The 22764-nt window shown below is 45.0% G+C and overlaps 1 protein-coding gene across 2 annotated transcripts in view; it reads right to left on the reverse strand.

Moving 5' to 3' along the window:
• The window catches only part of fndc3ba (fibronectin type III domain containing 3Ba), a 119879-nt gene that overhangs the window by 72244 nt on the left and 24871 nt on the right, over positions 1–22764 (reverse strand). For both annotated transcript variants that reach the window (XM_030082029.1, XM_030082030.1), the window contains exons 2-3: positions 17802–17947; positions 15497–15572 (exon numbers count right to left, since the gene is read on the reverse strand). In XM_030082029.1, the coding sequence (XP_029937889.1) occupies positions 15497–15572; positions 17802–17918 (193 nt within the window). In that variant the 5' untranslated portion in view covers positions 17919–17947. The remainder of the gene's footprint in view (positions 1–15496; positions 15573–17801; positions 17948–22764) is intronic.

A 22764-nucleotide genomic window follows, 5' to 3' on the forward strand; every position in this document is an offset into this window, starting at 1 on the left:
TATTCAGCCCAGGAGTCACGGCTGCATACATGATGGAAATATTACTGTCCCTCGGGCTAAAGCTTATATTTCCTATCTGTTTTCTGGCAAGTATGTTCTCTTCTAATACAAAATATGAAAAATGAAGTAAGATTTTTTTTTTTTTTTTTTTGTGACTAAGGAACAAACTTTCCATCTCCACGCTTGCAAATGCCCTGATGAGCCAGATCATGCATGAGGGCTGATTGGTTGGGAGCGTGCTGCCAGACTTGTGTGCTAAACTCTTCGGTTCCATCTCTGGTTCTTTGCCCAGAGGCAGAGCAGCGGTTACGACCCCCGTCTCTAAAAACGTACCTACTCTCCCTGGCTGGCTGGGGATCAAATCCCACCAGGGCCGTCTTCTGCTGCGGCTCTGCTCCTCTGTCTCCGTCTCAGTTTCCCTACTGTCTCCAGAGATTAAATTACCATGGGAAGCGGTCTGTCCACAAAGAACCCCAGTCAAGTCGTATATTTTTTAGATGCATTTAGTATCTGAATCACGCCCAAAAGGGAAAAAAAAAAAAAAAATACAAACGTAAAAAACAAATATCATAAATACAGAAATATGAGGCCACCTATCTCCTAAAGCAAATACAAAAAGTTCATCACTTAAAATTTCGAACACATTGAGGATATGGCCTATAAAAGTCAAGTTTTGCCTCCAAAGGATTAAGGCTACCTGTAATAATTTTAAAAGTAGCATGATTTGTTTAACCTTCAGCCGTTGTATCAGACAGGTGTCGATTTGTACAATTGCTGGATGTCATTTTGGAATAAACACTTTATAAGGTTGAAGTTGAATAAGGTTTCAAATATGTAAAGTACTTGCAGGATGTTTGATTTACATTCCAAGAAAACAGAAAAACAACAAAAAAAAAAAGCAAAAACAAAACTGTGTTTCCTTTCATATGGAGCAGCCAGCCTCTTCAGGTCCGGGCTGGTCTCCAGGTGTTCATAATGGCTTTTGAGAAATCACAGCATTTTTTTATGCTTTCTTTGTTTGGAGATATTTTATTTAACCTTTATTTGGCCAGGTTAGTCCAACTGAGATCAGGGGTGTCTTTTACCGGCCAAGACAGGAGCAGCACGTTAAGCGTTTTACATTCAACAGCGCCAAAGCAGAATGAAACATGTGTAAGTTATTATGAATCAAACACTCGGCTTTTTTATTCTTGTATTTTCGAATATTTTATTCTTGTGTTCTTGAAAATAATTTGATTACAACTGAAGAGTTCTTTTCAGCAATGCTATACACCCATTAAGGAAATTTAAAAGTCAAAAGAATAAGTTCACCCTTGTTTTTCCACCCAGACTGAAAACCTGTTTATAATTTTGTCAACCGAGGACTTAAGTCACCTGCTATCATCTGAAGAGACACTGTAATTTGGTTTAATTGGATGCAATCAATCATTTTGTGAAAGTAGGTTGCTTGTGTCCCAAATGATTGTTTTGTTTCTCAGTTTGGAACAAAGCTCCTCAATTCCTTCCAAAGGGCAACATTTCTTAGAGGAGGATCTTATCACCTATCAGTCATTCTGAAGTTCATCTGTGCACCGATCCCTTGCATACATGGCCTTTAAGCGTACAAGCCCAGATCTGTTTGGTGTGTAGCATTTAGCCTGGGTGCCAGCCCACACCTCCACCCAGTCCAGGCCTCTCTCTGCTTCTCCCCCACCCAGGGGAGGGGAGGGGAGATGTGGGCCAACCTACTTCTGCCGCTGGGCCTGCTCCAGAGGAGAGCAACGTAACGTCTGGAGGGACACTGCTTTGTTCTCAAGGTTTGAACATACACACACACACACACACACACACACACACACACACACACACACACACACACACACACTCACCAGTCCTCGTATGTGCATGAACACAGACAATTTCAAAATCTGCACGCAAATGCTGATAAGTACCAAGGCATGCACACAGACACATAAAGATGTTTAAATGCAACCAATCAGACACACACTTATTCCTCTGCACACACACACACACACACTCACACATTTGACTTGTGGAACACACTGACATTTGAATAGTTTACACTGAAAGCCATCACCATCACTTTGGCAGTAAGAACAAACAATACACAACAAAGTGGGACGCAGATACAGACATTGATACAGTGCATGCAAAATCCAGACAAAACAACTTCCTACACACACACACACACACACACACACACACACACACACACAGGCCCACACCAGCTAGCTCCTTCCCAATGTTATCACACAAGGCTTTTCCAGGGCCTGAAGATATAAGCGTCTGGGACTGGTAAGCATGCAACACGGTGCATGGAGCGGCATATTTCACTTATCTCACATAAATATGCATGCATGCATAGTGGCGTGCACCCAGACGCACACACATGCATGCAAACAGGCATGTGCACCCACACAAACACATGCACATGTGCACGCACACGCATACACACGATCCAGACACTGATGACTCATTGTATCCATTCCCTAATCAACTCTACTTGTCTAGAGAGAGAGAGAGAGAGAGAGAGAGAGAGAGAGAGAGAGAGAGTGCAACAGCTGTTGGTGTGTAAACAGACTCAGAGTCTAATAATCATTTCCTGCTCTGCCTCCCTCTCTACCTCCTTTCCTCTGCTCACTCCCTTCAGTCTCCAAGACTCGACAGATTCTCAAAACTTGACCCATTAAAGCGACTGTGCACTGTTTTTCGCACTGTTTTACTCACTTTTTCCCTCTGTGCACAACCTGCTGCTTTTCCCAGTCACCCTCCTCTGCCTCACTTTTCCTCTCCCTTCCTTGCCCCCCCCCTCCTTCCTTTCCTCCCTCTATCTCTCCACATGTTAATGTGGGGCATTCCTGATGTGTGAGTCACAGTCTGAACAGCACAGAGCTTGTGTCCACCACAAAAAGAAGAGAAAGTGTGTGTGTGTGCGTGTGTGTATGTGTGTCTGTGTGAAAGAAGAGAAGAGAAGAGAAGAGAAGAGAAGAGAAGAGAAGAGAAGAGAAGAGAAGAGAAGAGAAGAGAAGAGGAGAGAAGAGGGGGAGTCTTGTGAATGTCAGTGGAAAGAAAGAAGGCAAGACTGGAAGTCCTAGATTAGCAGGGACTTTCCCCCACTCTGAATTCCACTCTGTGTGTGTGTGTGTGTGTGTGTGTGTGTGTGTGTGTGTGTGTGTATTCTGTCCCAAGGCTGTTTGCTGATCAGACAACAAGAAGGATGTGGAGACAAGGGAAAGAGATTGTGAGAGTCTGTGTGTGTCTGTGTGTGTGTGAGTGAGAGAGAGAAGTTGAAAACAGAGGTATCTAGGTCAAAGACATTTCTCTTTTTGACCTGCTCTATGTCATGTTACACATACAAACCGCCTCTTTACCAGTCTCTCCACTCATCCCCCGACCTCCCTGCCAAGGTCCGCCCCCTTGACCACCACACACACACCTCTGTTTGTCCAATCACAGCAAAGCAAAAAACGGGCTTCCCCGTGAACTCTAAACACACATGCATGATGTAAACAATTAATGTAACATACACAGCCCTGTAAGAGGACTGCGCCAACCAGGTGCATACACTCAGTATTCCTGAGTGTGCATCAGCATGGGGGCATGTCCGACTGAAGCTCAGTCAGAAATTCACATTTTATCCAGTTTCAAGCCATAATTTCATATACACTTTTTAGATCCTCATTATTTTACGTAAATGTTTCAACTGGGTTAAAAGTTTTAGTCATCAGACGTTTGGGTCTTTAGGCACAGATGCCTCTCCGTTGGCTCACGTAGTTGCTGCTGCTAACTGGCAGGGAGCCTGGCCAGTGTCGTGTAAATCAAATTACACCAGAGCTACTGAAGCCACCGGAAGAGCCTCTCATGAGTTTTTTTTTTTTTTTTTTCAAACTGTTTCAATAATACAGTGCCCCGCGAGGACTGCCTGATAGCAAAAAGAGACAACTAACCTAAAGAGGGATATCCGATGGCAAGGCAGGAAGCGCGCGAGCTGCCTCATCTCTGCACACAAACCTCTCAAATCGCTTTGCCATGCTACCAGCCGATACCACGGCTCGCCCAGCTGATGGCCCCATGACCAATGCTGCTCCTTCCCATGTGAAACTGGACCCTGCTCCAGCTGGGACAACTGACCCACCTCCCGATGCCACTGCCACTGCGGGTCCTGATGGAGACATCCAACAGGGAAACAGCTCTGTGGCGCTGGGTATGATGGATCTTGCTAAACCAGCATGGCTGCCCACCTCATCAGATGGAGCTGTTGCACTGGGATGTGTTGTGCGCCGTCCTCCCCGGCACTTGGGCACGTTCGTTATTCCCGATGCTGCTTCCTCAGACCAAAAACACTCATTAAATCCAAAGTCTGCCCCTGATATTGCTGTGAATCAGTAGCCTAAGTCCCACTACTTTTATCATTGGGAGCTATGGAGGTAAGTAGTCCACATCACAACCAATCACAGCCAAAGATGACGAAAGGTGATTTATCCATCTTTTTAATCTCTTCAACATTTGTGGAAAAAAAAACACTTTTATCTCAGATAGTTATCTCAGGTAGATCATACACATCCCTACCTGAACTGTCTTCCTCCTCTATGGCCACAAAAAGTCTATCACACCTTTTACTCACACCAGCTCTCCCTTGTGGAATGATCACATTGCTGATCGACCTCTTCACACACCATGACCTTAACTGGACATGCCACTCTCTCTCCGCCAAAGCAAGTATTTATTTATTTATTTATTTGGATCCCCATTAGCTGTCGCCCTAGGCAACCGCTACTCTTCCTGGGGTCCACACCAAATAAAAATACATACAACAATGAACTTAAATATAAACACTTATACAAACAAACAAATTAAATATAAACAAGTATCTAAAGAAACAGACACTTAAACATTGGTTAATCCGTCATCATCAAGAAACACAAAATTTGCATAACGATATAAGCAAAGCATCCCAGATTCAATAGATATATAATCCCCACCCAGTCATATTCCATATTTCCATATTCTCTTCCCAGGTCACTCAGGTTGCCCTCACTACAACATCTCTCATTCCTTCACTCAAGCCTCAAAACCAAAGGTAACCCAGATGTTTTTTTTGTTTTGTTTTGTTTTTTTTTTTTGTTGCTGCTCTCAGCCTCTCGAATAGATTCATCCACATTAAGTGCGGTCGCACCACTGCCAATTTTGACTCAAATATAAAAATCTACATTTCTTCTCTTGCTTTCATTTCAGTCTGAGGTTGCCCTATGGTTTTCTCATGCCCACTCTTTGTCTATCTTTAATATCCTACAATTCTTATTATTTACTACTTTGATTTTGATTCTATCATTCTATTCTTATTGTGTGCTTTCCATTTTAGTTCTGTTAGTCATGTATGCTTGTATTGTTAACCCATCTGCCTTCATTGTGAAGCACTTGGGTCAACTCCTGTTGTTTTTAGATGTGCTATATAAATAAAAGTGACTTGACACCTCTACGCCCCCACCCGCCCACACACACACACACACACACACACACTCAAGCACACTCTATGGAATCACTGGAATTGTCGGTTTGAGCGTGTTTACATTACCCCATCTTGCTCTGCTCGTATTTATAACCTATTCTTCTTTGATGTATCCTATTACCACTTGTGGCTGCAGCAACCCACAACAAGTTCCATCTAGTCTAATCTGATCTAATCTGACCTAATTTAGTCTACCAATGAATGTACAATACCTGGAAAAGATTTTGATTTTTTTTTTTTTTTTTTTTTTTTACCTGACAGTGCTTTAAAGGGCCCTCTGGCTATGGAAAATGTGTAATGATGGACTTGGTGGGTCTTTAATTTGACAAATAATGTGAAAATCACCGAAAATCAATTTGGAATTATGAGGGGGAAAACGGAAAATGACAGAGAAGGAGAGACAGAGAAGGAGGGGGGGAGTGAAGGAGGTTGGACAGTGAGGAAAAGGGGGGAGAAAAGGAGGACAGAAGAGGGAGGGAGGGAGGAGCACTCCAGCTGTACCCTGAGCTTCCAGGGAGCCAAGAATTTCATCCCTGGAAAAGCTCACTCTTTTTCTCCCTCAGTCTCTCTCTGTGTTACTCTCCCTCTCCCTCTCCCTCTCTCTCTGGAAAATTCTGAAACACACAAGCTCCTCTACACAGCTGCTGCGCTCACACACACAAACACACACACACACACACACTTTCAGACAGACATGGTATTCTCTAGAGTTTTTGCCCACTCCCTCACCTCCTTCCACCCAGCCCTGTGTTACCCTAAGTGGGCCAGGCCGTCTGTGCGCCTGTCCCGACGGCGAATCGAGCCCTTCCTGGAGCTGGTGGGCCAGAATCGAGCCAGCAGCAGCACAGGGGTGGCTGGGGTCATCTCACACAGGAAGTGGCCTCGCCCGGAATGCATGGCAGCAGACACGACTAGACATGTAGCGTCTGATTCTCTCTCTCCCTCCCTCTCTCTCTCTATGTCTCTCTCCCTCTATTTACCTTTTCTCGCTCTATCGTTTTATTTCCTCTCCATTCCTTCCTCCCTCCCTTCCTCCTTCTGCCTCTTCATGCCCTACTGTGTGAGAGGGCATTGGGTTTATATGTGGATGTGGATTGGGCAGGGCATACAACACTGCACACACACACACACACACATGCATGCATACATACACACTCGAAATTCAGGCCGCTAACTACCCTATAGTGCCAAATGAACCAAAGCACAATGTCTCTCACAGTGCACCCAAAGTACATTGCAGTGGAAAATGCTGGAAAAGAGGAAGGCAGGTGTGCTCAGTGCCACACACACACACACACACACACATACACAGTGCCCAGAGGGCCACATTCCATCACACACCACCTGGAGTGTTAGTCCGTTCCCATGGTGACCACTTTCCTGAACCCAATGGGACATAACAAGAAATGAGCACACACACACACACATACAGACATACACGCACACACACACACACACACACACAAAACACACCTGGAGCCAGAGTCAGTTTTACGGTAAGCCCCAGGGCATAAAAGCTCGTAGAGATTTCCTCTGCGAAGAGACAGATCTGCCCCTCCTGAGTCCTGACCTCTACGCCTGCTGCTACCTGTCTGCCGTCGCTGCACGGCCATCAAGCGTGAGCTCGACATTTCCAGAAACACACACATGCACGCAAATATACATAACAGACACATGCAAACACACTCGCACGCCCGCGAAGGCAGTGCATTTCTCCATCTCGCTCCCTCCTTCTTCCTCAACACAATACAGAGCAAACTGTATAAACTTAGACTCAGCAGCCGTCGAGTTTAAAAGGAACTATTCAAATCCACAGCAGAAAATTGGCTCTTCGCTCGGCAGACATCGTGCTGTCTCAAGGCTTAACGCTGCTTAAAGCGATATTCCCTCTTGTTTAATAAGGCGTCCTAATGGGACTTGCTAAAGGAAAATTCCAGCCTAAAACGCAGCATTACATAAAACCTCGAATTGGCGATTTACGTCGTGTTTTTCGGTGCCATTTCGCTGTTTGATGACGTATTTTTGTGATGCCGTGCCTAACTAGCCACAAGTTCATCCACTGACATCACCGGGAGATATTCTCAGAACAGCTGCGAGGGCGTTTAATAGAAGAAAATATACCCCCCCCCCCCCCCCCCCCCCCCAAAAAAAAAAAAAAAGATTTAACACAGAAGCATTAGCTGTCAGGTTTCACTGTCAAACCCTTCTTTGTAAAATGATTTGCAGCGGTGTTAAACATAGAGAGAAATCCAGCGTGGAAGAGGGAGAGCACACTTCTTTCTCCCATTAATCTTCACCGTGGCTGCAGCCGCGTTCTGTGTGCATCGCATTGCAGTGTGTCGAGTCGAGTTCACCAACAGAAAAAACAAAATTACACCCTAAACTGCACCCTAAATGCAATGTATCTCATCTATCCCTGTTTTTAAGCAGTTTTCATGTCTTTGAGGGTGGAATTTTCCTTTATGACGCCCTTGTGATGCATTTGCCACAGGACTTTCCCCTTGTTTACCAATAGCTGCACAAAAAATGGCAAATTTGCCTTTAGTCTATACATGTATTTTAGTCCATACGTGTATGAGAAAACACCCAAAAGTAAAATGACAGACCTGAAGATGGTGACGGGTCATGGTGACTTGCCATGACCCATTATGAGCAAGTAAATACTGCTGTTAATGTAAAAGTGAACATTATTCTATCTAAAAGCCATGTCTGGAGAGGCAAGAGTCAAGACACACACACACACACACTCACACACTGCATATAAAAACACTGCATAAAGATCCAGTGGACATTAAACTGTTTATGGAAGCCATTATGCCAGGGGCTAAAATCAAGTGTCATAACAATAATAACAGCATTACTCACTTATTTGTCCAGTCACACCCACTCATTAGCACGCTAGGACAGACGCACAAACAAACAAAAACACACAAAAATTTACACACACAAACACTTTTCCCACACATTTTGGGATAAGGAAAATAAGGAAATAAATCTGCTTTGCTTTTATTTTTCGGAGGCATGGCTCCTATGATCCAAACCCAGCAATATGTTGCACAATTCGGTCCTTCGCACATAAATCTACGATGTCTCGTCAATTGGAATACATCAGCCAACCGTCTCGGCTGCACAGCGACTGAAATCTCATATTGTTCCATGTGGACGGGATTGGGATGGTGAGGAGGGGTTTCTTTGAAATCCTTCCGAAAACCGCCACCTCCGGTTACAAAAAGACAACAGGGACCGGGCGTCAGAGACAGTGCACCACATTAAGCCCATCTGAGAAAAGTGTATTTGTATCGTCTCCCCCAGCTTGTTTAGAACCATCTGGCTCGGTGTAAACACTGGCCACGAGACTTTCCACCATATTTCTTTCAACCGGTTATTTCCATTTACATCAAAGGGCGCAGGGTGTAGAAGTGCACACTCCGGCAGCAGGCTGGAGAGGGAGAACCACAGCCCTGCGTCTGTAATAAGGCAGTGAAGCCGGCAAGAGGAATATTAGTATCACTCACTGAGCCCATCCAGCAGAGACAAGAGAGGAGACGGGGAGAAAGAGGGAGAAAGGGAAAGAGAGGCTGAGGAGGGACAGAGTGAGAGAGGAAAAAAGGGAAAATGAGAAATAGAAAGAGAGGCAGTCAGAGAGGGAGTGAAAAGACAGGAACAGCTCACATCTGCTGGTACAAACATGAAACAGACCTTGACGTGATGCACACTGTGCTCTGACCAGATGACACACACACACACACACACACACACACACACACACACACACACACACACACACAGAGAGAGATGGTGCAGAGACCAAATCATTGAGGTCACACTGGCAAGGTCCACCATGCCCACCCCTCATGAGAACCCTTTAAATGGTCCACGTTATCCACACTGCAGCAGCGCATCGGACTACATTTCCCACAATACCGCTGCAGTAATGCGGCAGTGTGGCATCACAGTACAGCTGCATGCAAAAGGGGACTCAGTTTATCATTTGTCCATGCAACACATATACAGAGAGCACCAGGAAGGAAAACCCAAACTTGACCTCCGCCTCTAGATTCCCACCCAAACATGTATTTTACGATCGCCTGTGAACCAAACCTAAACATTTTTTTTTTTCTTTTTCTGATGATTTGGTGAGAGTTCTGTGAACGCGAATGAGCAGAAAGAGAGGCGGCTAGCGGTGGCGGGCATTAAGCTGTACTCTTTTAGTTTATTTCTCGACCAAGTTAATCCTTTTAGCTGATATTGCTTTAACGCGGACCTAAAATCCCATGGCCGTCCCTGATGGCTCTACCAGAGAATCCATCGGGACTCCAACCAACATATGTGACCTGGAAAGATCACCAAGGCACAAACACTGTGTTTCAGTCGGGTTGGAAGATTTTTTTTTTTTTTTTTTTTTTTTTTTAGCAGGTAGTCCCAAAAAAATACACTAAAACTCACTTGTTTGCAGAAAAAGTGGTATGAGCTTTTACCTCCAACCTCTACTCAGCACAAGCACTGAAGTCTACAAGATACATTAACTAGTGTGACAATAAAATGTGCGACAAAAAGACAATGAAGGTCAGCTGACCAATAGTATCATTTGCTCGCTAACAAACTGACATCATCCCAGCATAAAATCAGTCAGATCTATCAATGACGAAATGATCAGATCCAAGTCACAAACAGCGCTGAAATTAACATTCCCCGTTCATTTATCATGCGCTCGAAAACACAACCAGCTGTTTTGGTGCTGGCAGTGAGCTGAGGATCTCCACCACGGCTGCCAGAGGGTGTCTTGCATCACCTGTGTAATTATGTTAGTCGGTGCTGTTAGTACATCTGACCTAACGGTGTCCTTAGCTGATCTCAGACCAGGCCGCCAAGTGCAACAACACTTCCAAGAAGAGCGGCGGCGCGGCGGCTCGTGATGTCACATCCTCCACTGGCAGGGCACCGCTTCCTATTCTTCACCCCCCTGGCCTCATCACCCCCTCCCCCCGCCGTAAAAGACCAACAAAGAGCAAACAACACAGTAAACCAACACAGCCTCGTAAAACACACACACACACACACACACACATATTAACACGCGCATTCCAGAGCAGGGTGCTCTCACACACCCTCTAGAGTCTTGTCCTTTGATGTGAGTGTGGGAAAGCTCAGGGGAATGGTCTTAGTGGGGGAGGGAGGGGAGAGAGAGAGAGAGAGAGTAGAGGTGGGAGGAGAGGAGATGGAGGGGTCAACAGAGGCTGGCAAAAGGATGAGAAGGGGAGAGATAGAGAACGAGTCAGGGTGGGAGACGGTGGTGGGGTGGGAGGTGGGGGGTTAATTGATGCTGACTGCCAGAGCACTGAGAGGTCAATCTGTTTAAACAAAGGGCGGAGACATGCAGAAACACACACACACACACACACACACACACATAGACAAACACAGTAATACTAATTAACAGGCCGATAAGGCAATGGCCTTTACATTGGGCTTGCCCCCCGAAAGTCAACAAATCAAACCGTCTATCATCGACCCCCTGCAGTCGACTGAGAGTTGAGACTGAGTTTGTTTCGTCTCTTCTTCTTTTTTTTTTTTTTTTTTTTTCATTTTTTTATTCAACACTTCATCGCATTGCATCACCACAGGGAAACACATCAAATGCATCCTGTTTCGGCTGAGATGCATCTTCATGATCACGGTGACAAACGGCAACATGTGCCAACACAGCAAGACCCAAACACACACGCATGTGCACACACACAAACACACACACAAACACACACACACGCACTGCTGCCTATAGGATTCCTATAGTATTTTTTATAGTAATTCATTAGTGTCACTGTTGAAAATAGGCATGCCAAAAATTCTATGACAAATATTTACTCTGAATTAAGACCTTTTTTTTTTTTTTTAAATATAAAGAATTAAGTAACAAGAGCTTCATTTAAACAGGCATACCTCTGTGCTGTCTTATTATTAAAAATCTTTATGCAGCTGTCGTAATGAATTTTACAGACTTTAAATATGCAAATATCTCAGTCCAAACGATGAAACTGCATTTTGCGGTTGCCAGAAAGACTATAATTAAAAATAAAGCAGGCCTATACGAAACAACAAATAATCAAATTGCCGCATTGAGCAGCCAAATCTGATTTGACTGAGAAAATTCAAGTGCGGCCCTAGTTAAGATTAATTCACTGCTTTGGCTGCCCACACAGCACTCAGAAAGCCCAAGATCTGCAGATAGAGATGGAGGACGATAGGACGGAGAGAGGGGAGAGGGAGAGAGAGAGAGAGAGAGAGAGAGAGAGAGAGAGAGAGAGAGAGAGAAATAAGTGTGGTGAAGGACCTAGCAACTGGGCAGGTCAAACAGGTAATGGGTATCTTCCACATAAGTGACAGAAGCAGCACTGCACCTTGAAACATCTAATTTTCCCGTGGTTATCTTTATTCAACCATATTTCTCAACAGCCGCACATTTTTTGGAGTGAGCACGAGGCATCGTGGGCCCTAAGGTTACGGAATTTGCTGGGCACAATAAAATTTCATGTAAACTTTCCGTCCAAGTTAAAAAAAAAAAAAATGTAATTCAGCTGACAGCATCAGCCATACCGAGGCTAATGAGCAGCGCTGAACACCAATCCAACAAACACAGCAGGCCCTTTGCTGCTGCAGGTTAGCTCTTAGGTAGAGGGAGAGAGAGAGAGAGAGAGAGGGAGAGAGAGGGGGAAAGGAGGGAGAGAAAAAGTGGGGGAAATCAGGAACAGAGAAAGAGAGAGAGAGAAAAGAGGAGGAGGAAGGTGAAGGTGAGGGAAGATGAGAAGGCAGGAGGGAGGAAGGGAGAGAGTGAGGTGGAGAAGGAGGGCTGGAAGTCCATATGAAAGAATCTATTTTGGCTGCTGTGTCGGCGTCTCTAGGCTAGTGCTGTCTTGGCAGTGTGTGTGTGTGTGTGTGTGTGTGTGTGTGTGTGTGTGTGTGTGTGAACGCACCACAGTGCAGCAGTTAAACAGAGGTTACTTTATATAAAAGCTGTATCCTGGTTGTACCCTGAGGTCTCTGTAATCTCTCTCTCTCTCTCTCTCTCTCTCTCTCACACACACACACACACACACCACACGCACTTGCACATAAGTACGCCAAAGTGCAAACATATACACAGTCCCCGCACACACACACACACACATGCACACAAGTACATACAAGTACACAAGCATGCACAAACACAGAGCTCTGAGGTCTCAGTAATCACACCGAGTCTCTGTCTAAAGAGCGACTCAGTGCGCCTTCAAAACACACTGCCACACACACTCCACCTCTCATTAAACTCGGTGACCTCCTCCCGAGACAGACCGACGAGAAGAGAGACAGCGCGAGCGAGTGAGACTGTCTGTGTGTGGCCCTCCGCATTAATAATATGTGCATTCAAACATGACCCCAAACCCCTGGCCACCCAACCAATTAACTGCCGACTGTAGCGAGGGGCAGCTACACCGGCGGGAGCACAACACACACACTCACACACACACACAGCCTTAAATCTGACACACATTTTGGATTCAGTCTAGTGTTAAGTGTTTTGTCATGGCGTGACTAATAGTTCACATTTTAGTCACTTCATTTTGATTTAGTCCAGTTACTGTTAACTAAATCTCTGCCTGTCTGCTCAGTGTTGTTTTCAAGGGGAAGTTAAACCCACTTTAAAAACAGGCATTTTCTTCCTTAGCATGATTCTTATGGACCGGCTTCACCGTCTACCGAGATCCGAGCGTTCCCAAAAGTCATTAACTGTAATGAAAGTGAATTGGAAAGGCTGCATTTTCCACAATAATTCCCCCTGTAGGCTCATGTGAACCGACAGATTCTCGCAGTTTCGTGATGTTTTCTACACCTACTGAGGAAAAATGAAAAATTGCACTGCTCTTTTTATCGGCTGCTTGTATAGGCTTTGAAAGTGATTCCAGCATTGCCTTGAGAATGAGAGTGGGAAGTCGCATTTCCATTTGTAACATGCAAAAGATAATTACAAGGGAAGCAATCCACTGGCAGGGTCGCAGTTTCGTTTGTTGTGCATGAATATGACTGGGTCAAGATGTTTTCTTATGCTGTCGTCAACCTTCAATACAACATATTTTGGTGTTTTAGTCAGTGTTTCACAAATATTCTAATTTTGCTGACTAAATTAACACTGAATTGAGGGTGTTTTTTTTTTTTTTTTTTTTTTTTTTAGTCTTGTGTGTGTCTGTCTTGCAAATCGACATCCGTTCAATCCATCAAATCAACTTCCACCCATTCATCCCGTCCATCACCTCCACCATCCATCTACCTCGCCCAGCCGGCCGCTCATTGATCCACCTATCTATAAATCTGGCCATTTATCCGCCCTTCTTTGCATCCATCCATCCATCCACCCATTCATCCCTCCATCTATCAATCCGGCATTATCTGTGCCTCTAAGCTTAGCCTGCAGCGATCTCTCTGATTTCAGGGGCTAAATTGAATTACACGGCGGGCGGAGGAGGGGAGGTGGGGTGTAATTAGCTACAATAACAGAGAGAGTGGGGTGGTGTGTGTGTGTGTGTGTGTGTTGGGGGGTGGTAGTGTCTGAGCCAGGACAGCGCTTTCTAAAAGAAGAAGAGAGAGCGTGAGCAAGAGGAAAAAAGGAGACGGAGAGAAAAAGGAGAGAGACACAGAAGAGAGAGAGAGAGAAACAAAGGCCCCTTTTCACAGCAACAAAGTTACGGCTCGCCCTTGCTGATGTCATCAAAGTGAGACACGCATGCACAAGAGCCGGGGGAATTCCCCTCTTACTCCCACCTCCTTCTGGCTCAGAGTCTTATATGGCTTATATTCCCTGTCTTTTCATCTCCTGATATCAGAGACTGCCAGAGAGCGGAGAGCATGGCCGCACGCTCCTCCCCGCTCCGACACAAAGAGCACGCAGTTCCCAAACCGTCTGTGTTTGGAGGAGTTCGGGAGATGGAAAGCATTTCATGTACACTACTACACAAAAAGTTAGGGATATTCGGCTTTCGGGTGAAATTTCAGGATGAACCTAAAATGCATTATAACCTTTACAGGTGAACTTAATGTGACCTTCTGTAAACTTTTGAATGCACATGTCCAACTGTTCAGTGTTTCAGTACTTTTTGCACAAGTTGCTGTTCTCTAACAAGGAGTTTAACGGCAAAATTCACAACAGGTGTTTGATGCTCCAGCTCATCGAGGTCGTATCATTAGGGAACGGCTGCTGCAGACTGGGTTACCTCAAATGGAGTGGCCTGCACTTTCTCAGACCTGAATCCCATAGAAAACCTATGGGATCAGCTGAGTCGCCGTGTAGAGGCTCGGAGCTCTGTACCCCAGAACCTCAATGTCCTGAGGGCCGCCCTTCAAGAAGAGTGGGATGCCATGCCTCAGCAGACAATAAGTCGACTTGTGAACAGCATGAGACGTTGTTGTCAAGCTGTAATTGATGCTCAAGGGCACATGACAAGTTATTGACACTGACATTTTTTGTTGTGGTATATCCACCACTGTTGTTGGCTTTTGTTTCAAGACATTGTTTGAGATGAGGAAATCACCAGTGCATGCTTCTACTTAAATGCCCTACTTTCATGATATAATATCACTGTAGCGTGAACATTTTACATTTTCCATAAATTTCACCCAAAAGCCAAATATCCCTAACTTTTCGTGAGTCGTGTATCTCCAAGTATCCTGCTTCCCTTTTCCCCGTGCCTACTGCTGCATTATCTGTCTGCACACGGACTGAAAGTATTAATGCTTCACTTGGGGGGGGTGGAGAGAACGTGAAAAAGCCCCAAGTCAAGGATAAAGTCAGGAAAACTGGTCATGGAATAAAATCCAGCGTCAGTGTCAGTAAAGGTTACGGAAAAAAGTAACAAGGAATAACAAGGAATACTCTGAAATGAGGTCATCAGAACGTGCCGGGCCGTATGTCGCCGTGATGGTGTACACATTGTAATAATTGACGATGAGACTGACCCTGGATGCACTGCAGCGAGCCGTCCTCTGCGCGGATGGTAAACGTTTCCCCCGGGTTCACCTGCACCAGGATCACCTGCACGGACACACACACACACAAACACAAATCAGACATCAATCAATAAGCACAAATCACATTCTTTAAAAACAGCACACACACAAAAAACTAAATGAATAAAATGACATTTAGAGCATGACACGCCACAATCGCGGAATATCAAACAGCACGGACACTTTGTGAGGCAGCCAATCGGATCGCAGAGGTGACATAACGCGCTTTGAGTGGCGGAGCAGGGCGGAGCAGAGTTCACACAGTCGCAGGAGGTGCCGGATAAGCAAAAAGGGAGAGGACAAAGCGGCCGTTCTAGCACGCCCCGACGCGAGGGATGAGATTTTTCGGTTTCCACACGAGCGAGTGGCACAAAGCAGAACGCACGTATCCAAACACACACACACACACACACACACGGTGCACATGGATCCGAGCGCGTATGAGACGGAGAGCTGCTGACAGGCGAGCATGCACAAACGCTCCTGAAATGTATCGTGATGCGAGCATGTGTGCGCCTTACCGTCATATTCTCTGCATACAGATTGTTGAGAGTGTACACGTGGCTGTAGACATGAAACAGGTGACCCTCCATTGCTCACACGCTCACACACAAACATATATTCACACACACACACACACACACACACCCCTCTCTACGCTCTACAGGTGTGCCGTTGTAAAATCCTCATATCCTGCGTTCCTCCTACAGGGTCTGCATGCTGCTCTCCCATCTCAGCGCTAACCTGCTTCTCTTCGCCTTCGGACACACACACACACACACACACACACGCACTCACACGCTTCCTGCTCTGTCTGCTGCAGCGGCTGCTGTTGCTATGGGAACCGCAGCATAGTACAGGGCGACCCACGTTTCCCAAGGACTGAGAAAACCCCCAAATCAGAAAGCCTGTGTGCGTGCATGTGTGCCGAGTGTGTGTGTGTGTGTGTGCAAACTCAAACAAGCTGTGCTTATGTTTTGTGTAAAAAAAAAAAAAGACTAATGGCAGATTTGTTCTGTTTTGACAAGATAGGGAGTCTTCCCTAATCATGTAAACGTGTATTATAAGGTCTTTAATAAATGCATGTAATCAAAGGAGTACACACACACACACACACACACAAACACACACGCAGGCAGGCAGGTAGCCAGACAGAAAGCAAGCAGACAGACACAAACACAGAGACATGCAGACTCAACAGAGGAACACAGTTGTGCGCCCACACATGCCAAAGGGTAAGACACACACATATACACACATATACACACACACGCACACACGCAACACAAGACAGGCAATAAAATGAACAAATACAAACACACGCAAACATGCACACACACACACACACACAGTCACATCTATATAATCATCGGTCTCGATCTGTGATTCCGCAGTGGGAACCGAGTTTAAAGTGCAGGGTGCCTCAGTAAAACGGGCTCCATAACTGCTGCGTGTTACAGCCAAAACCTTCCCTAACTGCTATGTGTCGCAGCCAAAACACTCCCACCGCGCTTCCTCCGGTCTGAGAGGGAACAGGCCGGGGGACGAGGCACAAACAGGCGCTCATCGTCGCTCATCTGCCGAGCGCGCACAGTGCAACAATTTATCTGTGACAACAGGATTAGGCCCGGGTCAATTAACTGTAATGCTTTTAATTACGCTGATCGCTTCCTTTCGTCTGCGCCGGGCGCGGGTGGGGGTTTTGGCACTTTGAAGGTGATCCAGTTGGCTCGGCGGTGCCAGATAAGATCAGTCAGTCAACGAGAAGTGGTTGAATCCATTTCAAATAGTAACCCAACCTTATAGGCCTGGGATCTATTAATGGAGCCAGTCAGCCAGGCAGTCAGTCTCTAAATCTGCCATGTTACTTGTTACTTAAAAAATGTCCTTTGGATTGAATGACGTGTGTGTGCATGTGTGTGTGTGTGTGTGTGTGTGTGTGTGTGTGTGTGTGTGTGTGTGCCTGCGCGTGCACATGGTAAAATTCCTCTTACAAGGTTATGACAAGCCTTTTACTGTCACAGCCTGGCAGCTGCCAATTACCTGCGCCAACAATCCATGCGTCATGTCATTAATGATGACAATGAGACGTGTGTGTGACTGTTTCATGTGTGCTTCTGTGTGTGTGCGTGTGTGTTTTCTTTGCGGTTACACAGGAATGCCGACCGGGAGAGGCATGTGTTCCTTCTGCGCTGATTGCTGCATGCGACCAACAGGCGTGTGTGTGTGTGTGTGTGTGTGTTTGTGTGTTTACCTGCTGTGCTGCGTCACCGTTAACCATGTGAGGCATGAGCGGGACCTCCCCGTTCAGGAGGGGGGGCGGAGCCAAGTCCAGTGGAATCTGGTCTGTCATCATCATTGTGACGTACATTCATGGAGAAATTCACTGAACTGCCCTACCTGGGAAAGTACAGAGAGAGAGAGAGAGAGGGGGAGAGAGAGAGAGAGAAAACATTAGTGTGGTTTTGGTTTACAGAGGCACACACACACATACACACCGACTAAAGGGAGAACGAGAGCCACAGAAGGTGCCAGAAATTTCCATGAGCTGTTTCCATGTCACAACATAGGATTCCAGCTTTCAATGAACAAAAAATGAGTGTTTCAAAAAAATGACTGCTTTACGCGTAATGATTTTGTCACTGCTCTCCGGTGTTAATGCAAGTTAACACTGGAACAAATAAACAAATGCATTAATGATGTATAAATCATGTCCGTACAACCACAGTGGGTATGACATGAGAGTGAGAGTGGGCAGGACATTTCTGAGGCACGTGGTGGACAGATGCTTCACAGCTTTAGTTTTTTTTTTTTTTTTTAGTTTTAGAACATCCAAGGCCACTTTTAAACCACTATGTGCTAAAAAAACACACTTGTGTGCTTTTGAGTCATTTATGCGGCATCCCAGCCTACATCTACTAGACCCCAAAAAAAAAAAAAACTACTTTGACACCTTTCAAAACCTTTAATGGAAATCCAGCTCCCAAATAAACTGTGTATTAGAGAGATAAATCCCTTGAGATCTACCATCTTGTTTCCAAGGGAGTTCTTAACGCAAATATGCATAAAATACAGTACATAATGCAAAAAAAAAAAAAAAAAAAAAAAAAAAAAAAAAATTAAGTTTTTAATTAGATTTAAAATGGTTAAATGCAATGATCTAGTGCCCAACAACATACTATAAGACTTCTTCTCATTCAGCAGAAATAAACAGTTCTTTTAACAGAGGTGCATGAACTAAAAAACATTAACTATTAAGAGATGTAAAGAAAGAGAGACTGAGCCAATGTTGAATAAGTCAATGACTTGGTATTATTCCCAGACTCTCGTTAATACCCTCGTAATTTCCTCTTACGAGAATGACTAACTTGTCATAGCCATGCAGTATCTGCTTTGGTAATCGAAGACGAGTCCTATCGTGCCACATGAAGACAAAAAAAAAAAAAAAAAAAAGATGAAAAAGAGAAAACAGAGAGAGATGCAGAGAGGCAGGCCAATGCAAATCTCGTCATCATCAACACAAGCATCTTCAAAACAGGACGGATTATAATGAATATCCTGTCGCGGGGGGTGGGGGTGGGGGTGGGGGGGGAATGAAAGATAGAGAAAAGAAATATGGAATGAATGACCCTCGTCTGGCGGATGAATGGGGATCGATGCACCTGCCGCTCGCTGCGTCAACACGCGCCGCGCCGGAAAACGGGCCGTTTCATGTAAAACATGCGTCGCAAAAGAATAAGAAGTCTTTGAGAAGCGGCTCGGGCCTGTTGTGTTGACACTCTTTGGAGAGGAAAGCAGCGAGCTAAATCTGGAGATGGTTTCTTTGCCTGCATAATAATAGCAGTGAAACCAAAAAGCATAACTCTGAACAAAAAAATAAAAAAATAAAACAAAACAAAACAACCAAGGCCATTCATCTTAAGTGGAAAATAACACGTCTTCACCTAATTGGCTCTAGAGCAGGAATAGAAAATATAGGCAACGCGTGTCGGCCGTGCACGTGGTCCTCATCAGGGGTTTTAACCGAGCTGCTAACTCGAACATTAACAGTAGAAACGTATGGGGCTTACACACACACACACACACACACACACAAAACACACAGACCAAACCACTTGGATAAACACACCACTCCACTGCTGTGGCTCCCATACACTTATGTCAGCGGCATTACATATTCTTTCTCCTCGGGGGAATACACACACACACATATGGATATCTATACATACACTTCCGAGAACACTTACAGTGCAAATACAGTGCAAGAGGCAACCTTTCACACACACACACTCACGCAGACACACACACGTTTGTTGCCAGAGGTAGATTACTGAATGACGTAGGTGTTTGAATTCGATGCTGGCGAGTGAAATCAGTGCTAAAGAGCTGCTGACTAATGGCTGTAAGCTGTGCTGCTATTAGCAAACACACACGCACAAATGTACACACACACACACACACACACACACGCCAAACACATGCACCAGGGATGTGATCAATGCATTCAACAACAACAAAAAAAAAAATCCCATTGCTAATGCACATTCATTATGCAAACACATACACAGGAGTGATATAAGCAGTTACATTATGCACACACACACACACACACACACAGTAGGAGACACATAATAGGCACAAGTACAATATATACACTGCGCCCATTTATAGTACAGGGAATTGATGTTGTCATCATGCATAAACACACACACAAACACAAACACACACACACACACACACACACACACAGCCGTTGCTCTGAAACAGCTGTGTGTCACTGTGTGTCTCGTCCTTCAGCTGGTCTTCGTCTAGTGCTGACAGGGTCTCTCGAAGGGTTAACAGATCACACAGCTGTGGACGACTGCAACACACACACACACACACACACACACATACACATATATACACACACTTACACACACCTTCCTCCCACTTCAAGTCTCACTGTTTCTTATATTTCATCTCTGTCAGGTGGCAGCCTGGAGGGGATCATGTGTGTGTGTGTGTGTGTGTGTGTGTGTCAGTCCACGTGTGTATTCTTGCACACTACTGGGCTTATCAGTCTAATATTTCGGGGGACACAGTCATGACTGTGATCAAGATCCTCTGATGGTTGTTTGAGTCAAAACCTTTGAAAAACTTGTTTTATGCCATAACTGAGCTCCTCATCTGAGCACTGTGGAGATCCACTGGCAGCGCCTCCATATTTTCGCTTCTCTCGATAGGCAGAAAAAAAAAAAAGGGTTTAGATATTGGGTTTTGGAATAGTTCCTGTCCGCATGTGCGCGCCAAGGTGAGGCGGTGTGTGTGTGGCAAAGACGCGCACTCTACTCAGGGCACTCTTCCAGTTTATTCATTTCTCTTATCTGGATTCTCTGATTGAAGATTTCTTCATCCTCTAATTCTCCCTCTGAGCCCCATTCCCAGCTCAGCCTGGTCATCCTGGGTTACACACACACACACACACACACACACACACACACACACACACACACACACACACACACACACACACAGTCAGTGGGTCCAGGACACATCACAGACAGATGGGAACACCACTCTACACTATGCCAGGAAGGGGAAAAAAAAAAAAAAAAAGAGTGAGACAGAGGAATAAGAGGCGAGAGAGACAGAAAGGGAGTAAATGAAAGATTTATGATGGAGAACAAATGAGGGATGAGGCCCGGCTATCTTTTGGCTACCTCCAATAACCCTGACTTCTTAAAATAACAACTCATTTCCAGAAGAAATCAGTTTTATGAATATTTTTTTCACCCATAAATACACCCCTGTTGAGTGGAAATGAGGTCACGCGCAGTATTGAAACCGTTAATCTGACGGCATTATCATTATTTAAAGCTGACACCACTGATATTGTAATATGAGACTAGATATCATCTGGGATCGTGGATACTGTAACGCTGTTTTACGGCGCAAGTGTTACTTTATTTTTGATTGGACTGAGGATGGATTGATGGGAATCTTCCCTCCCGTACGAGGCGAATGCGGCACACATGCTGCTCCCGTTACTACGGCAACGTCACATAAAGAGGAAGCGCGAGTAACATGAGGGATGATGGGAAATTGAGGGGCTTTTTTTCCCCCTCTCTGAATGCATAGAAACACAAACGTAGAACTCACAGACAAAACGCACATAAATCCCATTTTACAACAGGGAGAGTTGATTTAATGACTGTTTATCGACATATAGAAATCGCTTGTGCATATCTCAAGTCTTATGAAAAAAATATGATCAAGATATGGAAAGAGATATCTGGTCGAAGACACCGTAATATTTGATTTGTCCAAGCCTCTATAGAGCTGCACAAGATTTTTTATGTAGGAATAAACTCATTTCATCCGCCTTAATCACAAGCCTGAAACCCTTTAATTTCACACCACATGCTCAAATAAAACTCAGGTGTTCAATTCCTCTAAGCATTTTCTCATTTTCCCCTGCAGGAGCAAAATACATACACAAAAACAGAAGCTATATTAAACAGAGACACTTTCTGTCAGCATTATTAGATCTTCTTCTCTCTGCTTCTGTCATGCCTTTGGTATGCACAGACAATTTGCTGATGTCATGTTAAGGAATTTTTTTTAGGTTCTGAAGTCCTTAAAGTTCAACCCGCCGCCTCTCGCTGCCGTTCAGGATCACCAGCGTGTGAAAACTGCACAGATCGCCACTAACGTCTGATTTTCAAGTTACCTATTCGTCCGCTGATGGCGCGCAGACTCTGCTGTGACAGTCTGCGTGTCACGGCTTGGTCTGAGCCTGATATATGATGCTAAACAAAAGCGGATAAAAGCACAGGAAGGTGTAGAGGGAAAGTACACATCTTGTAGCAATGTGTGTACCAATTCATCCATACAAGATCACTCGCACTGTATCTGATGCATCAACGGACCGAGAGTAAGTCAGACCTCTTTTGAACCGAATCATTACCAGATGGACGCTACTGTCGATGCCTTCAGACGTCAAGACACACACACACACACACACACAGTCACACACACCGTGGTTTCCCTTCACAGTGGAATGTGGGGGGAATAAGGTGTCGATTCCCAGCAGGGATAAAATGTTAAATTGAAAAATTCCATGTTGGATCCAGAAAACAATCACCCATTTGTCTGTGTATGTGTGTGTGTGTGTGTGTGTGTGTGTGTGTGTGTGTGTTCCTGCGTGTGTGCCTGCTCACATGTATGTGCACGAG

This window comes from Myripristis murdjan, chromosome 22 (assembly GCF_902150065.1).
Source record: "Myripristis murdjan chromosome 22, fMyrMur1.1, whole genome shotgun sequence".
Lineage (NCBI taxonomy): Eukaryota > Metazoa > Chordata > Actinopteri > Holocentriformes > Holocentridae > Myripristis > Myripristis murdjan.